The following is a 21,139-nucleotide window of genomic DNA, read 5'->3' as shown; positions in this document are numbered from 1 at the left end:
TTGCACAACACGAGCTCTTCATGTAGATGTTTCCCTCTAATTACATTAATTTTCTACGTCAAGTCTCCATGTTACTTATCAATGTCCTAAAATACAGCATATATTTATATTAATACATTTAAACATTCTAACACTTCACATTAGTACAATAAAGTGATAATGATGCACCCCTACAATCGGAATGATAATTCTGCTTCATTTTTTTCAAAACATAGTTTATTAATTTTTGTACACAAAACATACTAGATTGATACAAACCCCACATTACTCTCATCCCATAGTGACATATCGCTGAATACAATAGTTCTGACAATCAGTATCCCATTTAAACAAAGTTTCAAATACTTTTCCTTCAACATGTTTCTATCGAAATCTTCCCCTCCTCCCCTCCACCCCAAACCCGTCACCGAAGCCTGCAGATGTGTCCTGTCTCTTGAATAGGTGTTTGCAGGAAAATATGATGCCCTGTCATGGTCTAGGGTCCTACCTCAGACAATGAGCTGTTCCATATTGCTATCTTGCGTCTCGTGGTCTCGTAAAGCCTGTACTAGCGCTTCCCATGCTGTCGCTGCTTCTAGCATCTTGTCGTTCTTCTGCCTGAGCGCCTGTTGATACCTTAATGTGCTTTCGCTGCCGGCCCATTTAAGCAATTCGTTTTTCCATCTATGTCCGCTGGGACCCGCTGCTGCTTTCCAATGCTTTGTAATCTCCCTCTTTGCCAGTATGAGTCCCATGTCCACAAATATGCTAGTGTTCTTATTCTTTGGTGTGTGAGGGAACCAGTGTAGAATACTGACGGCCATATCAAAAGCAAGCCGTCTTCCTGTTATCGCGTTTAGTGTGTCTCCCACCTCCTTCCAGTATTGTCTCACCTCTGGGCAAGACCATAGCATATGTGCCAGTTCTGCCCCTGTATTCGTGTATTCGTGCATCTAGGGCATGCAGCCTCTTACACTTTGAAGAATTTCTTCACCCTCCCTGGTGTCAAGTACGCTCGGTGAAGAATATAGAAATGCACTAGTTGGAACCTAGCGTTCGTCGTGCTCTTCCAGGCCCTACGCACTATATGCACCCATGCCGTTTCAGGGATGGCTTTCCCTAGATCCTCCTCCCATTTTCCCTTCAAAGTATCTAGTGGCAATAACAGTTCATTAAGCATTCTAGAGTACAAGCACGTAACCGCTTTATAGGTACCTGCCGCCATCATGACATATTGGCAGGCCCTCGTTGTCTTAGGTTCCATTAATCCTTCTTGCCAATGTGCCTGCACCGCTCTTATCACTGCTGCGTGCAGCAGGAAGTCACCTCTCGATAGGTCAAATCTTTCTCGGAGTGTCTGGTAGGGCAACACTGTTCCATCTTTGAACAAGTCTCCCAACATTTGGACTCCCGCCTCCTCCCAGCCTTGTAAGTGTGACCAGTCGCCTCCATGTGGCAATGCCGTCACCATTCCCAGGGGGATTTCGGGTGCATATGGGTGTAGTACCCCCACCTTGCGTTGAGATCGGTTCCAGCACAGTCTAAGTGTGTTCTCTTCTAATGTCAAGCCTCTGAGATTCAGTTTCTGCTGGAGAGCTATAAATGATAGAACATGGCGTGGGGTTCCCCCATCCGCTTGTGTTCTGGTCCACTAAACACTCTTGCTATCTCTTGTGTAAAAATCTGCAGTTGGGCTGCCAAGTAATATGTTAATCAGGTACCGCCAGCCCCCCCTCGATTTTGGGTCTCATGAGCGTTGATTGTGCTACTCTGCGACGTCCCGAGCCCCATAGGAAAGATAATATCATAGACTTCAACTGCCTAAAGATAGAGTTAGGTATCCACACTGGTAATGTTCTGAAATAATACAGAAACCTGGGAAACGCTATCATTTTTAACAGCGCTATGCGACCCGTCACTGATAATGGGAGAGTGGACCAAAAGGGCATATTGCTTTTCAGGGCCCGTACACCCCGTCCTATATTTCCGTCTAGCAGGTCTGCCGCCTCGTTGTATATGTGTACACCCAAGTATTTCAGGCAAGTGGGTTCCCATCGTACCGTTCGTGTTGTATTGGGCTGTGTCTCCCCCTGTAGTACTGGGAACAAACATGTTTTGGACCAGTTCACTCTCAGTCCCGATTGTTCCCCATAGTTCGAGAGCAATCGTTCAGCTCCCGAGATCGCTTTGTCAGCATCTTCTAGGAAGAGTAGCAGATCATCTGCGTATAGAGAAATACACTGCTGGTCATTTTTACCCCTCAATCCCTTTTAGTGGTCCCCCTTCCTTATCGCGATCGCCAGCGGCTCTACTGCTAAAGCGAATAACAGCGTGGATAAAGAGCACCCCTGCCTCGTCCCTCTCTCTACAGGATATTGCGAGGATACTAGTGTTCCTACCTTTACCCTGGCCATCGCAGAAGTGTACAGTACTTTCGTCCATTGCAAATACCCGTCACCCAGGCCGAATCGGCTCAGCACTTTGTATAGATATTCCCATTCCAGGCTGTCGAAGACTTTTTCGATGTCTACCGATAATACCATCGGCCGTTCGGCCTCTGGGTGATCTTCTCCCAGGAGGCGCACCAATCGCCGAACATTCGCAGTCGTATTCCGTGATGGTATAAAACCCGCCTGGTCTTCGTGGACTAGTGTGGTCATGTGTTGTAATAAGCGGGTCGCTAAGATGCTGCTCAAAATGTTATAATCTGTAGTCAGCATCGACAGCGGCCTGTAAGAGGCCGTGTTCCTACCTTCCCTCCCTGGTTTCAGCAGTGGAATTACCAACGCTTCTCGCATTGATTGCGGCAGCCGCCCTAATGTCTTCGCCTCTTTGTAGACTGCATGGAGTCTGGGTGCGAGTAACTCAACGTATTTGGCATAAAATTCTATGGGTAAGCCGTCTAATCCTGGGGTTTTGTTGCGGGCCATACTTTTAATGGCGCTTCGTATCTCCCCTATTTCAATATCCTTCCCCAACACCTCTGCTTGTTCCTGCTCTAGCGCTGGTAGTTGTAGGTCCCTGAGGAATATATCTATGGTCGGGTCTCCAGTTTCTAACCTACTTTTATAAAGATCCCCATAATAGCTCTCGAAGCATTGCAGTATGTCGTTTTGGGTATGCACTTCTTGTCCTTCTGCCGTGTCTAGAGCTACGATAGGGGAGCTTCTTTTCATCGGGTTGGCAAGCCAAGCCAGCAGAGTTCCTGCTTTATCACCCTCTGCATGGGCCCTCACTGTGTACGCTTTGTGGTCAAAGCAACGCAAGCGTTCTACTTCTGCTGCTACTGCTTCCCTTGCCGCACTAACTTGTTCCTGAAGCTCTGGGCGACCAGGTTGTAAGAGCTCTACCTCTCGAAGTGCACTATCAGCTTTGTCAAAATCTTTTAATAATGTTTTCCGCACTCCCGCATAGTTCCCTATAGAAAGCCCCCTGATAACCACCTTGAAGGCATCCCATTCGAACGCTCTCATCTCGGTCGTCCCAGTGTTCTCTGCAAAATAATGAGTAATCCCTTCCTCTAACGCTGCCTGAAAGATTGGGTCTTCCAGTGTCTCGGGGCGTAGCTTCCAGGTAGGGACGCATGAGACTCCGGGCATCCAATGCAGCGTGATCAGTAAAGGGTTATGATCTGATAACGTTCTGATGAGATATTCAGAGTGGGCTACAGTGGACATCACTCCTGGGGAGCATAAAACCGCATCCAGGTGCACGTGGAGTTCATGCATGCCTGAGAAGTAGGAGTAATCTCGGCCGTGTGGGTGATGTGCACGCCAGGCATCAATCAGTTCCCATCGTGTCTGCCAGTCTAGTCTCCCTTTCGTTAATCGGTGTATCGGGGAATCAGCCAGGGGTGGGTGTGATCTATCTAAGGAGATGTCCGTTATGGAGTTAAAGTCGCCTCCCATCATTAATGAACCTGCAAGATAGTGCGCTAGTGTTCCCGACATCCTTGACAAAAAACTCAGTTGATCAGTGTTAGCTGCATATACACTGCAAAAGGCAAACTCCCTACCCCTCAACCTTCCCTCGATGGCAACAAACCTGCCGTCTGGGTCTATTGTCTGCTTAAGTAATTGGAAAGGGACCCCTGCTCTAATCCATATTGGCGCGCCCCTAGCGTACGCCGAATAAGTGGTATTATAAATTTGGCCTCTCTCCACCTGCGCTGCAGTACCGTCCCTTCGGCCTTCGTTAAGTGTGTTTCCTGAAGCATTACGATATGCACTCCCCTCCTAACCAGATAGGCATGGACTTTATGTCTTCTTACCATGGTGTGGAGACCCCACACATTCCAGGTTATGCATCTTAAGTTGGCAAAATCACCCATATTCACTCAGAGCTCTCCTAGTTTCTCTCTACATCTCTGCTGTGCATCAGTGTCAGTGACATTCCCTCCCGCCCCATCCTTCGAACATCTCCCAGTGCCCACTCCCCCCAGAACAGGACCTAGCAACAAACATCTAGTTCCCATCCAAACTATCATAACATTCAACATATCTCTAAGCCCGACAGTGGTAACTACGGGCATGCCTTAAGGGCCAAGAAAGGGGAGGCTGGCAGCCGCTCGGTGGTCGCGCGCTCCGGAAAATCTCTCCGACTCCTGAGCCCTAACGGAAAGCACTCCCCCGTGTTCGTTCCTACCTCCCCCCCATGTACAGTTAACAGTCCATCCCCCCACGTTAAGCCAACAACAGGAGCCTTCTCAGTTCCGAGTTCACAGCCATGGCGTTTCTTTCATCTAGCATACCTTCTGCCGTCTTTGGAATAACCTTCGGTAGCTGTACACTATCTGTTTCCGAGTGTTCCGAATGTTCTGAGTCTGATCTAGCATTCTCTCTCTGATCCCGTACCGTCTATGGATGGGTTCTCCAATGTAGCCGATAGTGTGGACACCGCTGCCAATGCCCCCAGCCGTTCTGCCGCTGCCTGAAATGGGGACGGTCTCCTCAGTCGTCTTGATTTCCGTTGTGGCAAGCCTCCTGTGACAGTTTCTAGTTCCTGCGAATCACCAACTTTGCCTGCCCTATAGGTCTCCAGCCAGGCGCAGGCATCATCCGGGGCATCAAAGAACCAAGTCTTACCATCAACGATTACTCTCAACTTGGCCGGGAATAGGAGTGAGTACTGTAGTCCCTCAGTGCGCAGCTCTCTTTTGACCGCTAAAAAGGAAGTCCGGCGGCGCTGGGTTTCGGATGTGTAATCAGGAAAAATGTTGACCTTACTATTTTCCACCTGAAAGGGACCGTTTTCTCTCGCCTCCTGGAGGAGCAAGTCCCGGTCTCTGAAATGTAGCAGCCGGGCCACCACTGGCCTCGGGGGTCGGCCCTGCTGAGGTGGTCGAGCCGGCACTCAGTGTGCTCGCTCCAATGTGTAGAATGTAGACAAACCCTCCGGTGCTACCACGGTTTGGAGCCAGGATTCTAGGTAATGTACCATATCTGATCCTTCAATTTCCTCCGGTAGGCCTACCACCCGTATGTTGTTCCGTCTATTGCGGCCTTCGGCATCTTCAGCTCTTTTTTCCAGAGCCCCTACTCGTTCCAGTACATTGTCTAGGGCAGCCTTGAGGTTCTGCTGTGCCGGCTCTATGGTTTGGAGCGTGCTCTCTACCTCCGTGACTCTGTCGTTCAGTTTTCCATGGTCGGCTCGGAGCAAGCCCAACCCCGTGGCCGCTTGCGCAATGTCCTGCTGGAGCGCTGCGCGAGAGTCTGATATCGCTAGTAGGATTTTGTCCAATTGTTGCTGCAATTGGGGATCTCTCACTGGCTCGCCCTCACCCTGGGCTTCTCGTTCAGGTGGCTCGTCGTCCGTGGGTTGCTGGGACCCGCTCTTCAGCCCTTTTGGTTTCCCCATCTCTGGGTGGTCGTGCGGTGACCCAAGTCGCTCCGCTCAGCTGAATGAACGCCACTGGGGCAGGCACCTGTCCGTTCCTCCCTGGGGTTGTCCTCTCTGATCACTGGCTACCTGCGCGCGTTCTCCGCCAGTCTTAAGCGATCGGCCTCGGCTTTTCGGGTTGGTTCGGGTGTAAGCCGGCACCCCTTGCGGCCGTTACGCATATCGTCAGTGTCAGGGTTCTAGGTTTACTGCCCCCGCTAGAATCGGGCTCCCCTTCTCTGCGTGTTGTCCCCAGAGAGTCTCAGATCGCTTCAATTGCAGGGCAGTGTGGCCTCTAGTCTGTGGCGCCCCTGGAGCCAGGTCTCCTCTTCTGATCCCGGGTTAGGGAAGACATCTATGTCAACGCCACCGGCGGGCAGCTCTCGTCCTCCGAGTGAGCTTTGCCCCTGCTGTCTACAGGGTCCACAGCGCACCAGGGGCTGTCCCCGACTGTGTTTTAGGAAGTGCCCTCACTCCCCACTCTCCTCCAGCTTTCCCTGCAGATCCAGCACACAGTAGTGGCTCCAGGTGTATTCATATAACTGGCATTTCACTGCCCTTTCTCTTATGCGGCAGGCGCCTACTCCGTGGGATCTCTCAGTCTGACCAGGCCTCAACAAGGGCTCTAGGCTCCGTAGGGCCGCCCGCGGCCTATTTCCAATGAGGTGGTTCCCCTCCGCTGCAAGTACGATCCAGATGCCCTACTGTGTGCATTCCGTGAGAAGCAGCTCTCCCCGCGGCTCTCTAAGCCGCCGCAGCAGTGCTCTTGGTGTTCCGTGTCTCTCTCCCCTCAAAGAGCTACTGGGGTGTTGTAAAATTGTTCCCGGTGTTCCCGAAGCACTCCCGCTTATGGGGGGAGGAAATGAGGGGGGGGCCCTTAGGAGCGTCCACCAATCTATGCCTCTGTGGCCGTTGCTTTGTTCTGCTGTTATCCCTCAGCCCGTAGCGTGTAACTGGGCCCCAGGGGACCACCACAGGCAGCACTCCTGCTCTCTGCCGAGCGCGTCCCGGGGCGCTCCAGATGTGTGTTCAGGGAGGCGCCTCGGGTCCTCGTCGCACCACTCACCGCAGTCAGCCCGGCCGGGCGCCCCACTGCTATCTGTTCGGGTCCGTCTCAAAGCGTATGCCGGTTACGACCTCCACCGTACGGTCAGGCCCTCCAGCCGTCCCACAGTTATAATAAGTGCTCCGACGGTGGCAGGTCCCGGAGAGTCATCGCGGCCACCATGCTGATCTCGCCTCCGTCGCCCGACTTTGTTCTACTGGCGTCGCCGCGCCTCAGGTCTCCGGCTCGTACGATCCGGTGATCCCCCTCCGCCGGTCCTCCGTCTGCCTTGTCTCCGCCCGCTCTCCAGTTTCGATTTAGGATCGGGATGATCCTTCTTCAAATTACGGCCGCCACCTTTCCTGACTCATTGGAGCTCCTGGCACATCAGCGAGGGTCACGCAGGGGGTCCTCCTGGTCAGCGCTGCTCTCACTTTCGTTGCTCAGAGGGGAGTATCCCCTTCCCACACTTCGGGGATCAGTGGGGAGTTCCGGGCACCTCGTTGACAGGATAGCTTCCGGCTCGGAGACGGAGCCCTAAGTCCAGGCAACCACCATCATCGGCTGCTCGCCACGCCCCCAATTCCGCTTCATCTGTAGCTTTTGAACCAAAGGGGTGTATAAGAGACATACAATGCCAACACAATACTATACGATCTATATCAGACTTTGCCGACTCAGTTCTTTATTCTAACCCTGCTGTCAATTATCTCAATCAAATTTGTCATTCTTTTTTTTTATTTTAACAAATTAACTGACACTTGATTTAATATAAATGCATGTTACTCCAACAAATTTTTCTTGGAAACATCTACATGTTTTTATCCAACCATTGGCATGTTGTCACAGTATCTTCTTGATTAGCGGGAGTGGAGAACACCATACATAATTTTCCAGCCCTACAAAGATACAATTCAGCCACCTCTTTTAGGGAAAGTGGAACTATTGGTGGAGCCACTGACAGCTCTGCAGGCTTTCAATCAAAGGCTTAGACCCATATGATCGGTGTAGCACGGTTACAACGAATTTTTTACAACGCACTACCATTACATCGCAACTTTTACCACGCAAACCATTACAATGCAATGCGCTGGGGGGCGCTCTAGGATAGGGAATGTATTTAATATACTATCCAACACCTTCCCTGCTATCCACGGGGACTGGAGTTGGAATAGTAAATTAAATAATTCACTATCCAGCGCCTAAAAGCATTATGCGTTGTAATGGACTGCGTGGTAAAAACCGCGTTGTAAAGGCATGCGTGGTAAAAGCATGCGTTGTAGTGACACCAATCCATATGATCCAATGAAATGTCCTCACCTTATCTGTGACAGGAGGGCAGTCTTCACGATGCATATTTTCCCTCTCTGAGTCCTCCATGTTGAGTATAGTGGTCCCAGTGAGAAAAAACAAACAGCGGGAGAAAACTTCCTCATCATCATGCCCAATACGTTTTAGTTTTTCAATAACACACTTCCAAACATTGCTGAATGGGCTTCGTTCTGGCAAAGACTTCATCAGAAAGAAATCACTGTTGAGGTGGAAAACTGAAAATAGGGTCGGGGGTCTCCCAGAAGGTGAAGGAGGTGAGGCCTTGCCACCCCAATGTCCAACAACTGCATAGACTGCCAGCCCACGCCAACATGATTCCCAAGCTCAACAATTCTCAACTAATTTAGCACTAATGTTGTTGTAGTACATTGGCTCAAATATGAAGCTGTCTCCTATTTGACATTTGTTTCTGACAGAGCTTCTACTGCTGCCACTTGTATATTATTAATATATTTTGTACTCTCCCATTCTTATCAATGCCTCATTTTAGCTTTTCTTTTTTACAGAGGTGCAGATTATTGGTCTCCATGGTGATGAGAAACTTGCCATCCTTCGAGGCTGCCCTGGGAGCTCAGGAATTGCAGGACCTAGAGGGGAACCGGGAGTCCCAGGAGCAAAAGGTAATCTCTGAACTAGGAAGTAGTTGGGCCTTGATATCTGGGGGAGTCATGCCATTACAAATGGAGCAGATTCTCAATGTTTTATCAAAACATACCTCTATCGTCTGTAAAAAGGGAAATAAGATGAGGAGATGTCACTCTTTTAGGCTGCTAAACCAACAAAAGCGCCTGCATGTCGGATCTCAGGTTCTACCATTAGCAAAGCAGATCAATCAAGCGATCAGCAGTCACCTACAGCATTTAAAATAGCACAAACAATGGCAAATATAACCTTGCCAATGTCAAGGATTTCACATTACCGATTGCCAGCTCTACAACCATCATCCAACTTCAGGACCTCTGCATTCAGCTCTGAATTGAATTGAATTGAATAAAATTTATATTGCGCAGACAAAAACCCAAGGCATCAAGGCGCCTAACAACGTATATCAAAACAAGGGCATATCACCATTACATATAGGCCTGCACGAAAAGATGAGTCTTCAGGGCCCTTCTGAAGGCCGGGAGAGTGGGTAGGGATCTTAATTCCAGTGGAAGGGAGTTCCACCATTTGAGCTCTCACACAATTTTAGCTACAAGATCAGTAACATATGCAACAACGTCAGCCCATCCACCCTCACAGCCTTCCTGCCCAACAACACTAACCCCCAGGATCTTGCCATGACCACCGGGCTCATCATCAACACAGCAGAAATCGGAGTGACCATGCGTTCCATCTACTCAGAAATACCATCTGTTCTCTGCCTGCCCTGCATCTTTATCATAGCACTGGACCCCATCTACACAACTTTGACAATGATACTCAACAATTTCACCAGCATCTCACTTTCCTGGCCACCTAAAAGCATGCCACCATACTTCTTCTCAAGGAACCCTCAGCGGACCAAAAGACATTGGCAAACTGTGGACCGATCTGCTCACTGCTCTACCCTACCAAAGTTCTGGAGAAGGTCAACAAATGACTGTACGACCACCTAAACAACAACCACCTCCTCGACCCCTTTCCATCTGGACTGAGGCCCCACCAAAGCACTGACACTGCCATCATTGTCACCACAGATGACATCCGACTGATCATGGACAGAGGAGACTCTGCAACTCTCATCCTACTTGATTTATATGCCTCTTTAGACACTGTCTCCTACGCATTCTCATTCAATACCTCCATAAAGCTGGTATAAGAGGGGCCGCTCTTTGCTGTACAGCACCTAAATGCCACCACACAATCACCAGAACCCATGGAATCAACATCATCACCTATGCTGACAACACCCAGCTCAGTCTTTCTGTCTCTGACAAAACATGCCGCACCCGGACAAACTTTGCCTCCTGCATGTTTGAAATCGCCAGCTAGATGAAAAGCAACTGCCTCTAATTCAACATGAAAAAAACAGGATGGTACTCTTTGGCAAGTACACCTCTCTATGAAACTATATCCGATGGCCAGCAAATCTCAGACCAACACCCTGCCCGGTCAATCAAGCCAAGAACCGAGCATTAGTGGTAGACAACCAACTCTCAATGATCAGCCAAGTTAATGTGGTCACTGCCTCCTATTTCTACATACTAAAATCCTCAAGAAATCTTCCAATGGCTTACTTTCAATGCACGCATAACCATCATCCAGGCCCTCATCACCAGCAAACTGAACTATAGTAACAGACTCTATGTCAACATTACTGCCCAACTGACCAGACAACTTCAGGTCATACAAAACGCAGCAGCCAGACTCACATTCAGTCTCCCACCTTGCGCACACATTACCTCCCCCCTCAAAGACATCCACTGGCTCACCGTCAGCCCAGCCAGCAGCCTCTGGACAATCAGCCTCCTGCCTGCACACATGCCAACCATTAACAGAGCTAGAGTCAGCAGTCACGCTTTCCCATACCTTACTACCATAACCGTGAACAATCTCCCCCTGCACATTAATGCCACTTCCTCAGATCTTGTGTTCCACAAGAAAATAAAGACAGGGCTCTTTACTTAGATCATAGACTTGTCAGGCATTGTTACTTCCTTAGCAAGTGCCTGTATACCTTCTTGGGTGAGAAACATGTTCTACCAGTAATACTAACATAACACCTGTTATTAAGGAAAATACTTGATTGTGTGAAGGACATTAATATAGATAAGGTAAAATGCTCTTTGCTATATGTTAGATTTGGGGGTCTCTAGATGGCACAGGTAGGTACTTGTGACAAATAGGGACTCTTGCCTCTAGTCAGGGTAAGGGGGCACTCTCCTAAAATAACCCCTGCTCACCCCCTTGGTAGCTTGGCACGAGCAGAAAGGCTTATCTCAGAGGCAGTGTGTAAAGCATTTGTGAACACATACAGTAATCAAGTGATAACACTACAGATGAACACCACACAAGTTGTATATTAAAAATAAGTATCATTTATATAGACTTAACACAAGACCACAAACGACAAAAATCCACAATACTGTACTTAAAATGATAGTTTTAGCTTAGTTCTCTTTAATTCTTAAAATCAGTCAATGTACCTTAAGTTGCGACACGCAGGACAACGAAAGTGTTGCAGAGATGGAAATGCGGCAAAGATCCGGCGCAAAGAAATAAAGATGTCAAGTTCTTCCTGATGGGGCACGCTTCTCCGATGTTGCAAGAAGTCTCGGCTCGATGCATCAGCTGCAGCGGAGACACCCTTGTTCAGTGATGCGAGGACAGCAACTCCGATGGTAGCAAGCTTCTCCGTGGATGCGGGGCGCTTCTTGTGATGCGGTGCACTGCGACTGCTACAGCGGCGACATCCTTACTCAGAGGGGAAACAATCTTTACAACGCAACTTTTACAACGCACTACCATTACAACGAAACTTTTACAACACAACATCCATTACAACGCATGCATTTACAACGCAACAATTACAACGCATGACACTACAATGCACACCACTACAACGCATGTCATTACAATGCAGTCTTTACAACGCATACCATTACAACGCATAGCATTACAAACATAGTACCCCTACACTATCCAACACTTACCCTACTGTTGCACCCCCTGGAGTTAGAATAGTAATTTTTACCCCTACAATATCCAACACTTACCCTACTGTTGCACCCCCTGGAGTTAGAATAGTAATTATTACCCCTGCACTATCCAATACTTACCTTACATGCAAAGTAATATTATGTGTTGTAATGGTATGCGTTGAAAAGGTAGTATGCGATGTAAGGGAATGCGTTGTAAAGGTAGTTTTTAAAAGTTTGTTGTAAATGCATGCGGTGTAATGGAATGCGTTGTAAAGGATGTTGCGTTGTAAAAAATGTGTTGTAAAGGTAGGCGTTGTAAAAGTATGCGTTGTAACGTCATACATCCTACTCAGAGATGCGACGGCAGTGGCAGCAACACGCTTCTTCCTCGATGCGAGACACTTCTCTTTTTTTTTTAAACCGTTTTTATTGCAGGAAACACAGTCCACATCACATACTTACAACATTCTTTGTCCTCTGACGCTAGTGCGCCACTCTCATATCCCACGTATTATGTACACAGCCAGTAAGCCCACAACCCGGAGGTCGGGCGGCGCCAATCAGTGGATCCCCCCTTCTTAACATCCTTTGCATATGGAGTTCTGCATGCTCGGAGTTCCACATCCCGCTTTTAAAATTTTCGCCCCTCCCACCCCTACCACCAACTATCCCTCAACACCCCTCCACCCCAACTCCCCCCCCCCTCCCAATCCTTCCCGCCCCCCCGAGTGCCTTCCCCCTGCGCCTGAACTCTGCGTTGGTATACATGTATGTGTGCTATCAGGAGTGATTAATATTCTATTGGGAATGTGCTCCCGGTGTGTGTCGGGGGGCTACATCGCTTGATTTAGAGAGGCTCTCCTCCACTGTGCTATCTCGCAAAGATTGCACCAGCATCTCCCATTCCATGGCCGCCTCCATTGCTCTGTCGTCCAACCTACGGCGGGCTAACTGGTATCTGAGTGTACTTTCACTCGCTGCCCACTTAAGCATCTCATTAGTCCACCTTCTGAGCGTCGGGCAGTTTTTCGATTTCCAGTTTCTAGTCAGTTCTCTTTTAGCTAAGATCAAACCCATGTCCACAAATTTGCTCGAGATCTCGTTTTTGGGTGTATGCGGAAACCAGTGCAGCACGCCTACCGCCTTGGTGAATTATAACTCCCTGTCGGTCACAGTGTTCAATGTCTCAATGATATCCGTCCTATAATCTCTTAGGTGTGTGCAGTCCCAGAGCATATGCCCCAAGTCTGCTCCTATCGTGTTACACATGGGGCATGCCGCGCTCTCCACCCCAAAATACTTCCCAATCTTTCTTGGTGTCAGGTAATCTCTATGCAGTATGTAGAAATGTATTAACTGAAAACGTGCGTTCCTTGTACTTTTCCTCGCCCTTCTCACTATCTGCACCCATGTAGTATCGGGGATCTCTGTCTGCAAATCTAGTTCCCAGGCATCCTTCAGTGTCGCCAGGGGTTGCAGCGTCTCGCGCAACATCCGTGAGTAGAGGCATGTCACCGCCTTATACGTGCCGGCCGCCATCATTGTATATTGGCAAGCCATGGATGCTATGGGCTTTTGGATCCCTGCTCCCCAGTGTACCTGCATCGCCCGCGTTACAGCCGCATGCATTAAGAAGTCCCCCCTCGGGAGGTCAAAGCGATCTTGCAGCGTCTGATAGGGGATCAGTTCTCCGTTCTCCCAGCATTTGCAGCCCTGCATCCTCCCATCCCTGCAACCTCAACCAATCTCCGCCATGCGGAAGTGCCGTCACCATGCCCAGGGGTATTTCAGGTGCGTACATGTGTTGTACCCCCGCTCGCCTCTGTGCGCGGTTCCAGCAGAGTCTGTACGTCTGCTCTTCCAGCGATAGGCCCCTGAGACTTAGCTTCTGCTGCAGGGTTATGAATGCCAGTACATGCCGAGGGGTACCTCTCTCTCTCTCTTGCTCTGGCCCTCGGTACACTCGCGCCGCATCCTGCGTGAAGTTCTGCAGTTGAGCTGCCAAATAATAAAGCTCGAAATCAGGGACCGCTAGACCTCCCTCATCCTTCGGCCGGAGCAGCGTGGTCAGAGCTATTCTGTGCCTGCCCGTGCCCCAGAGGAAAGAGATCAGTAAAGACTTCAGTTGTTGAAAGACCGATCTAGGTATCCATATAGGCAACGTGCGAAAGTAGTAAAGGAGGCGCGGCAAGGCTATCATTTTCACCAGGGATATACGTCCCGTCATCGAGAGCGGGAGAGTAGCCCAAAAGGTCATACTGCCCCCAGTTCTATATCCTCACCCAGGGCCTCCGCTTGCTCTCGTTCTAATTGTGGCAACTGCAATCCCTCTAGAAAGGCATCAATCTCATTCTCCTGCCCTTCTAGCGCGCTCTCGTAGAGCGTTTCGTAGTACGAGCGGAAGCATTCTAGTATCTCCATTTGGGTGTTGTGCGCAAGGCCACCTTCCTCCTCAATGGTTAAGATTGGGTGGCTACGTCTCGTGGGGTTAGCCAGCCAGGCAAGTAGCATCCCCGCCTTGTCCCCCTCCGCATGCGCCTTTGTCAAATAAGTCTTATGGTCAAAGCAGCGGAGCCGTTCCATTTCTACAGCCACCCCCTCCTTGGCCACGCACACCGTCCCCTGCAATTCTGGGTGATTAGGGCGCACTATTTCAGCCTCACGCAGATTTCTCTCCGCCTTCTCTAGATCATCTAGCAAGGACCTGCGCGCTCCAGTGTATTTCCCCATACAGTGGCCCCTAATAAAAATCTTAAAGGCATCCCACTCCTTCGCTCTGGATGTCGTAGTGCCCTCGTTCGCCTCGAAGTAATGTGTAATCCTATCCCCCAGCGCTTCTCGAAATACCAAGTCGTCTAGTGTGTCCGCTCTCAGTTGCCACATCAGGACACGCGAGGTCTCAGTCATCCAATGAAGGGTGAGCAGTAAGGGATTGTGATCAGATAGCGTGCGAGATAAGTATTCCGTGTTTGTCACCGCTGGGAGCACCTGTGGGGAGCATAAGAAGGCATCTAAGCGGACATGGAGGTCGTGCAAACTAGAATAATAGGACTAATCCCTCGCCATCGGGTGTTGCACCCGCCAGGCGTCCTGCAATTCCCAACTCTCTTGCCATTCGGACCTACGCTTTGCCAGACGGTGCACCGGGGACACGCCCAGAGGTGGATAGGACCTGTCCAATACAATGTCCGTTACTGAGCGAGACACTTCTCTTGATGCGTTGCAATGCGTCAGCTACAGCAGCGACATCCACGATGCGATGGCAGCAGCTGCGATGGAGACACACTTCCTTGGGGTTGCGGGACGTTTCTTGAGATGCGGTGCAATGCGTCAGCTACAGCGGCGACATCCACGATGCAATGGCAGCGGCTGCGACAGCAACATGCTTCTCCCTCTTGAGTCGCGCTTCCAGTTCCTTGCGACACGCAGTCCCTCAGAAGGCCCAAAACAGCAGCAGGCACTTCCAAAGAACTCTGGGGAGCTGGGGGTTGAAGTCTGTTGTCCCTGAGACTTCAGCAGGAGGCAAGATTTTTTTTCAAGCCCTTGGAGATCCTTCACAAGTTGAATAAAGTGCACACAAAGTCCTTTCTCCTTTCTGTGGCAGTCAGGCAACCACTGCCGGCCAATCCCCCAAGCAACACTTCAGCTTAGGGATTGTCTCTCCTCAGTTTCTTCAGGTTCCTCTCTTCAGAAAAGCTTTCTTCTTGTAGTCCAAAAGTGATTTAAATTCTTGGGATCAGGGTCCCAATACTTATACCCCAAAATCCTTTGTCCTCTGAGGGCAGAGGGGCCTTTGCCTAGTCCAAACCAGTTCTGGAGCACTCTGTTTACATGACTCCTTCTTCCCTTTCACAGTGCAGGGCAGAAACATCAGTCGCCCCACAGGGGGTGGAGCCAGCATTGTGGAGGAAAGGCACAACCCTGGAGCACTCTGTTGACATGACTCCTTCTCTCCTTTCACAGTGCAGGGCAGAGACATCAGACGCACCACAGGGGGTGGAGCCGGCATTGTGGAGGGAAGGCACAACCCTATTCAGGTCCCAGGTGCAACTCCTCCCACCCATCTACATGCAGATCTATCAATTCAGCCCTGTGCTGACTCACCCTGTCTCCTGGAATCCCCCAGCCCTGTCACTCAAACTCCAGAAAAGGAATACACAACCTAGCTGAGGCAGGCTTGGATAGTTAGACAAGAAAACACCTACTTTCTAAAAGTGGTGTTTTCAAACACAGAATGTTAAAACCAACTTCACTAAATTATGTATTTTTTCATTCTGAGTTCAGGCATACTAAACTCGACTTTCTACCATGTTCCCTGAGTCAGTTAGGATTATAAGATGTAATAATCTAACTGCCCATTCTGGCCTATGGAGAACAGGTAGCCTTGAAATAGTGAAAAATGAAAATGGCTGTAATTCACTACTAGGAGATGCCACACACACCAGGGCATGTCCTTCCTTATACTTGCAATGCACCCTGACCTTGGGCCTACCATAGGGGTGTCTGATATGAAGAAAAAGGAAGGTTTATGGACTGGCAAGTGGGTGCACTTGTCCAGTCAGCATGGCAGTACCAGACTGCGCACAGGCTCTGCAGGTCAGACAAAATATAGGAGGAAGGGAAAAAGTTCAGGGATGACCCTGCAAAAAGGGCCAAGTCCAACACTATACTATAAACGTAAGAAATGTTCCTGGTAGGAAAAGACATCTGCAAAACCCCTCAATCAACTGGATTGGGATACTTTTTGATGGAACACGCTCCTTCATACCACCGCTCAACAAACTAGATGAAGGTATCTTTAGATAGCTTGCAGCCCCTGCCTTTTCAGGGCAGAAGTAAAGGACACCCATGGTGTCTTCCAACAGGAGAAAGCAAGGCGTGCATACTGTACCTTTGAGGTGCAGTGCTTGATCTTGCCTGCTATGCATTAATGTTGGCAACATGATACAATAATCAAAATGACAAGAGGAAGAAATATATAAAGATGATGTTGAGATTCATGTGTTAAACAATTTTATCAGGAAAAACTGTAAGGGCTGGTCTATGATCTAAGTAATGCCACTCATTTGCTCTGGGCCCAATGAATTTACAATTGCTACTAAAATGAAAATATTGGCCGATGAAAATACTGCTGAAGTTAGCACTAGGTGCTCAAAAGGATTTCCCAATAATTGGAGATTTTGGACTACCAAAGTGAAATAACATGGAGGAACTGGGGAATGCATCATTAGGTGTTGAAAAAAGCAAATGAGAATGCCAATGGAAATCATCCCCTCCTCAGGAAACTCATCTTCCTAGAACTCTTGAAACTCCTGCCAATTTGGCAGGTATGGATATATGAAATGGTTCAGTAAACCTCATACCTCAGCAATTAACCCCTTCATGGCATAGTATGGAATTCGGAGAGGAACATGGCGGCGGGCTGATGCCGGCTGCGGGAGCTCCGATCTGGTCAGGAGATTGCCTTGTGTAATCTATCGTCGCCTGAGGTTTTCGGACACCAGCTTGACGGTGAGCAGGTATGAGAGGCATTTTGCCCGCATCTAGCATCGTTTATTTTTTCATGTGTTCGCTTTTTTTCCCCCCCGTACTGCGGGACTGTGAGACTGCGGGAGAAGTGATAGACCGGCGGAAGGACCCTGAAGGAGTGGTCGCCCTGCCTAACGGGAGTGGGGCTTGAAACAAAGTCGAAGGCGGCGGAGGGAGCTGTCTGCGTGAAGCAGGAGAATCGTGGAGACTGTCGTGCAAGGTTATGGCGGCGGATGAGGTAGGCTTTTCCCAGATACAGGGGTCACTAGCAGTGCCCCTTTCACCACTACAGTGCAGAGGGATGGACATTGCCCCAGAACGGGCTCTTAATGCATGCCGAGGAGCCTGCTCCAGAGTGGAGGGGGAATGTCCTGTGTCAGATCCTGAAGGGGTAGAGAAAGCGAGGAAGTAGTACCCCTGCCCGCATTGCCGGTACCAGTACCGTTTGCAAAAAATAGATACCAGCTTCGTTCTAATTCGGACCTGCAAAAAACCGGCCTCTTTCCATCACAGGCACCTGTGGGTCCGGAGGTAGTAGTTCCACTTACCCCCCGGTGGGGGAAGAAAGAGAAGAAAGAGAAGAAGGAGAGAATCATAAGGTATGGGGAGTCTAAAAAGCAGAAATTACTAAAAAACAGCTCTCCCTCGCTAAAACCTACTCCATCATTAAAGTCTTATTTCAAAATTATGGAGCAAGTAACTGCCTCCAAGGGGGATAAGCTCTCCTCTCCCACTCCCACTCCGAAGGTTATGGCCTCGGCCTCTATAGCTCCTCCTGTCCTTGTCGAAAATAGATATTCCGCCTTAGTGTGTGACCCAGATGCAGAAGAGCTGGTCTCTCCGGATCTAGAGACATCTACCCATCAAACTTTTCCCTTAATAGCGCCCTGTCCCTCATCTTTTACTGATGTCGAAGTGGTTGAGAGGGAGAATCGCAGCCCTTTAGAGACAGCATCGGCTGATTCAGGTAGTGGCCTCTTACAGTTAGGGTCACTCTTCCAGTCCTTGAGAGGCGACCTACTATCTAAATTTGAGATTTCCGAGGCCAATCAAAAAAGCATTCACGAGAAGTGTTCTAATTTGGAAGCTAAACTTGACGATGTCTGTAAACGGACCGGGGTATTGGAAGAGGAGGTGGCCGTGCTCTCAGGCGTAACACAACGACATGAGAGGGACTTAACAACCCGTAAAGCTCAGAATAGAAAGCTGCAGATGGATATCGAGAGATTGGAGATTCAGTTCAGAAGAAATAATTTGAAATTTTTGAAGATTCCGGAGGAGGCTGAGAATGGGGATGTTAAGTCCCTCATACGTAAACTTCTTAGGGAGGGAGTCTTAAAAGACAGGCCTGACATAGATCTTGAAATGGAAATCCAGAGGGCCCATAGGGATCCTTTTAGACTGCACACTGATAGGAAAGCTCCCGGGAAAGTTCTAGTTTACTTTCACACCTATGCTATTAAGGAGTTGATATTGGGGAGAGCACTGACTGATACCACACTTCAGATTGACTCCACAAAATACCTAATTCGTTCTGATGTAGGTAAAGTTACAGTGCAGAGGCAGTGGGAGCTAGCGAATAGGATGCCCGATCTGAGAAGTATGGGTGCACAGGTACAAATGAAGTTTCCGGCCTTCTTAAAAGTTATGTGGAAGAACAAAACTCACAATTTTTTCTCTCCCTAAGAAGTCGATACTTTTCTCATTCTAATGAATGAAAGCTCTCAGTAGAGTGTCTTCCTTTTTCTCCTCTCTTTACTACAGTTAATGTAGTGTAACTTGAAACTTATAGCGAGTCTAGAAAAAAAACCAATACTCCCTTCATAGGGGGGAAAGGGAAAAAAAAATGTAATAAAACATGGATGGGAAAAAAAAAGTTAAAAAAAAGAATATAATCTATAGTTCACAGTACACTTAGTTGCCTATTATCCATATTGAGGGTGATCCTGACCAGATTTAGTGAGTCCCCGATCGGCGATAAGATCGAGAAAGTAGGTAAGGGGGGTTCCTCATGGGAGGTGGGTGGTTTGTTGGGTGGTGGGGGTAAAAAGGGAGAACATTTATCCTCATATAACCATGAAAAAGAAGAAAGATATCTTTTTTTGGGCGGGAGTCGGATGTGATTCATCCAATGAAATATTAAGATGACCAGTATTTCCAGTAAGATTAAGATCATCAGCTGGAATGTTAACGGTCTGAGGGATAGAAGGAAGGTCTACAGGGTGAATGAATTTTGAATAACTCTGGGGCCCATATCTGCTTACTTGAGGAGACCCATCTAGAGATACAAGAGTGAAAGTTAGCATTTGGTAAACTACTGTGGGCCCAATATATTCTTTGCTCAGACCAGAATGGCAGTACAAGAGGAGTGGCAATAGTGATCAGAATTAATGCTGGGATCAGAGTGGAGAAGTTTGAGACAGATTTTTTTGGTGGCCTCATTAGTAGTGGGTAGTACTCCATTTGTATGTGCAGTTTACTATGGGCCCAATCAAGATGCCCCGAGGGCTCTCCTGAAGTTAAAAGCCAGCCTATCGGGTATGGCAGTACCTGTCATTCTAGGGGGGGATTTTAACTTAATTTTCGATGAAAAATTGGACCGTACTTCGAGGGTTAAATTCACACACCCTCATAAATCTCGAATTGAACTGAAGAATATCATTAAAGACTTCAATCTAATAGATATATGGAGGGCAATAAACAGCAGTAAAAGGGATTTCTCCTTCTACAGCCAAAGATACGGACATGACTCCAGAATTGATTTCTTTTTATTAGATCAGTCTTTCTTTTCTGCAGTGGAATCCATTTCTTATATTCCAGCTTTGCTGTCTAATCATTCTGTCATGGAGCAGGTTATCCATTTTAAGCAGAAGCATAGAAGGTGGACCTTGGATAGATCCTTATTATCTAATGATGTAATTAAGCTAGATATAGTAAAACAGACAGAGGAGTACTTTAGGCATAACTATGGCTCTACAAGTGATCAGGTGGTATGGGAGGCTTTTAAAGCTTTTCTTAGAGGCCTACTGAGCACCTTGATGATTAGAAGCAATAAACTTAGGAGGAGGATGGAGGAAGAGCGTCTCTTAAAGCTTAAGTTAAAAGAGCAGGAACTTCAGAGAGCATCGGTGGATCAGCTAAATACTGTACCACGCCTACAAACTGATCTAGATGGCCTACGGGCAGAGTATCAAGCAAGCCTTGATAAGATCTTAAAGGATAGGTGGGACGCTAGCAAGCTTAAAAATTTCTCTTATGGGGAAAAATGTGGTCGCCTTCTGGCCTGGAAATCCCGGGCAAATAGGATTAGAAATCAGATCAATAGCTTATTTCTTTGCAGCACAGGAACTGTTACCCATGACGATGATCTAATCAGGGAAGAGGCTAGACTATTTATGCAAGGCCTATATAAGGCTGACACCTGCCCTACTCCACAGAGAGGTGAAGATTGGTTAAACCAGTTAGAGCTGCCTAATATATCTGCTGCGGACAGAGCCCTCCTTAGTTCTGGTATTAGTGAGAGCGAAGTCAGAATTCAGATTAAGAAAATGACCAGGGGAAAAGCAGCCGGCCCGGACGGACTTCCAGTAGAGCTGTATATGATAGTTCTCGATCAAGTTGTGTCTGTCTTGACGATTTTGTTTAATAAGATCTTTTTAGCAGGTGAGACTGCCCCAAAATCATGGTCTGAAGCTACTGTTACTCTATTATTGAAGCCCACCAAAGATCCTTTAAGAATTGAGTCTTATAGACC

The 21,139-nt window shown here is 48.3% G+C and overlaps 1 protein-coding gene across 2 annotated transcripts in view; it reads left to right on the top strand.

The window, feature by feature from the left end:
• LOC144754345 (ficolin-1-like) overlaps positions 1-21,139 on the top strand; it is a 766,398-nt gene that overhangs the window by 61,126 nt on the left and 684,133 nt on the right. For both annotated transcript variants that reach the window (XM_078642033.1, XM_078642034.1), the window contains exon 2: positions 8,740-8,853. In XM_078642033.1, the coding sequence (XP_078498159.1) occupies positions 8,740-8,853 (114 nt within the window). The remainder of the gene's footprint in view (positions 1-8,739; positions 8,854-21,139) is intronic.

This window comes from Lissotriton helveticus, chromosome 5_1, assembly GCF_964261635.1.
Source record: "Lissotriton helveticus chromosome 5_1, aLisHel1.1, whole genome shotgun sequence".
Lineage (NCBI taxonomy): Eukaryota > Metazoa > Chordata > Amphibia > Caudata > Salamandridae > Lissotriton > Lissotriton helveticus.
Note: the sequence above shows the minus strand (reverse complement) of the source record. Positions and strands in the feature narration are given on the sequence as shown.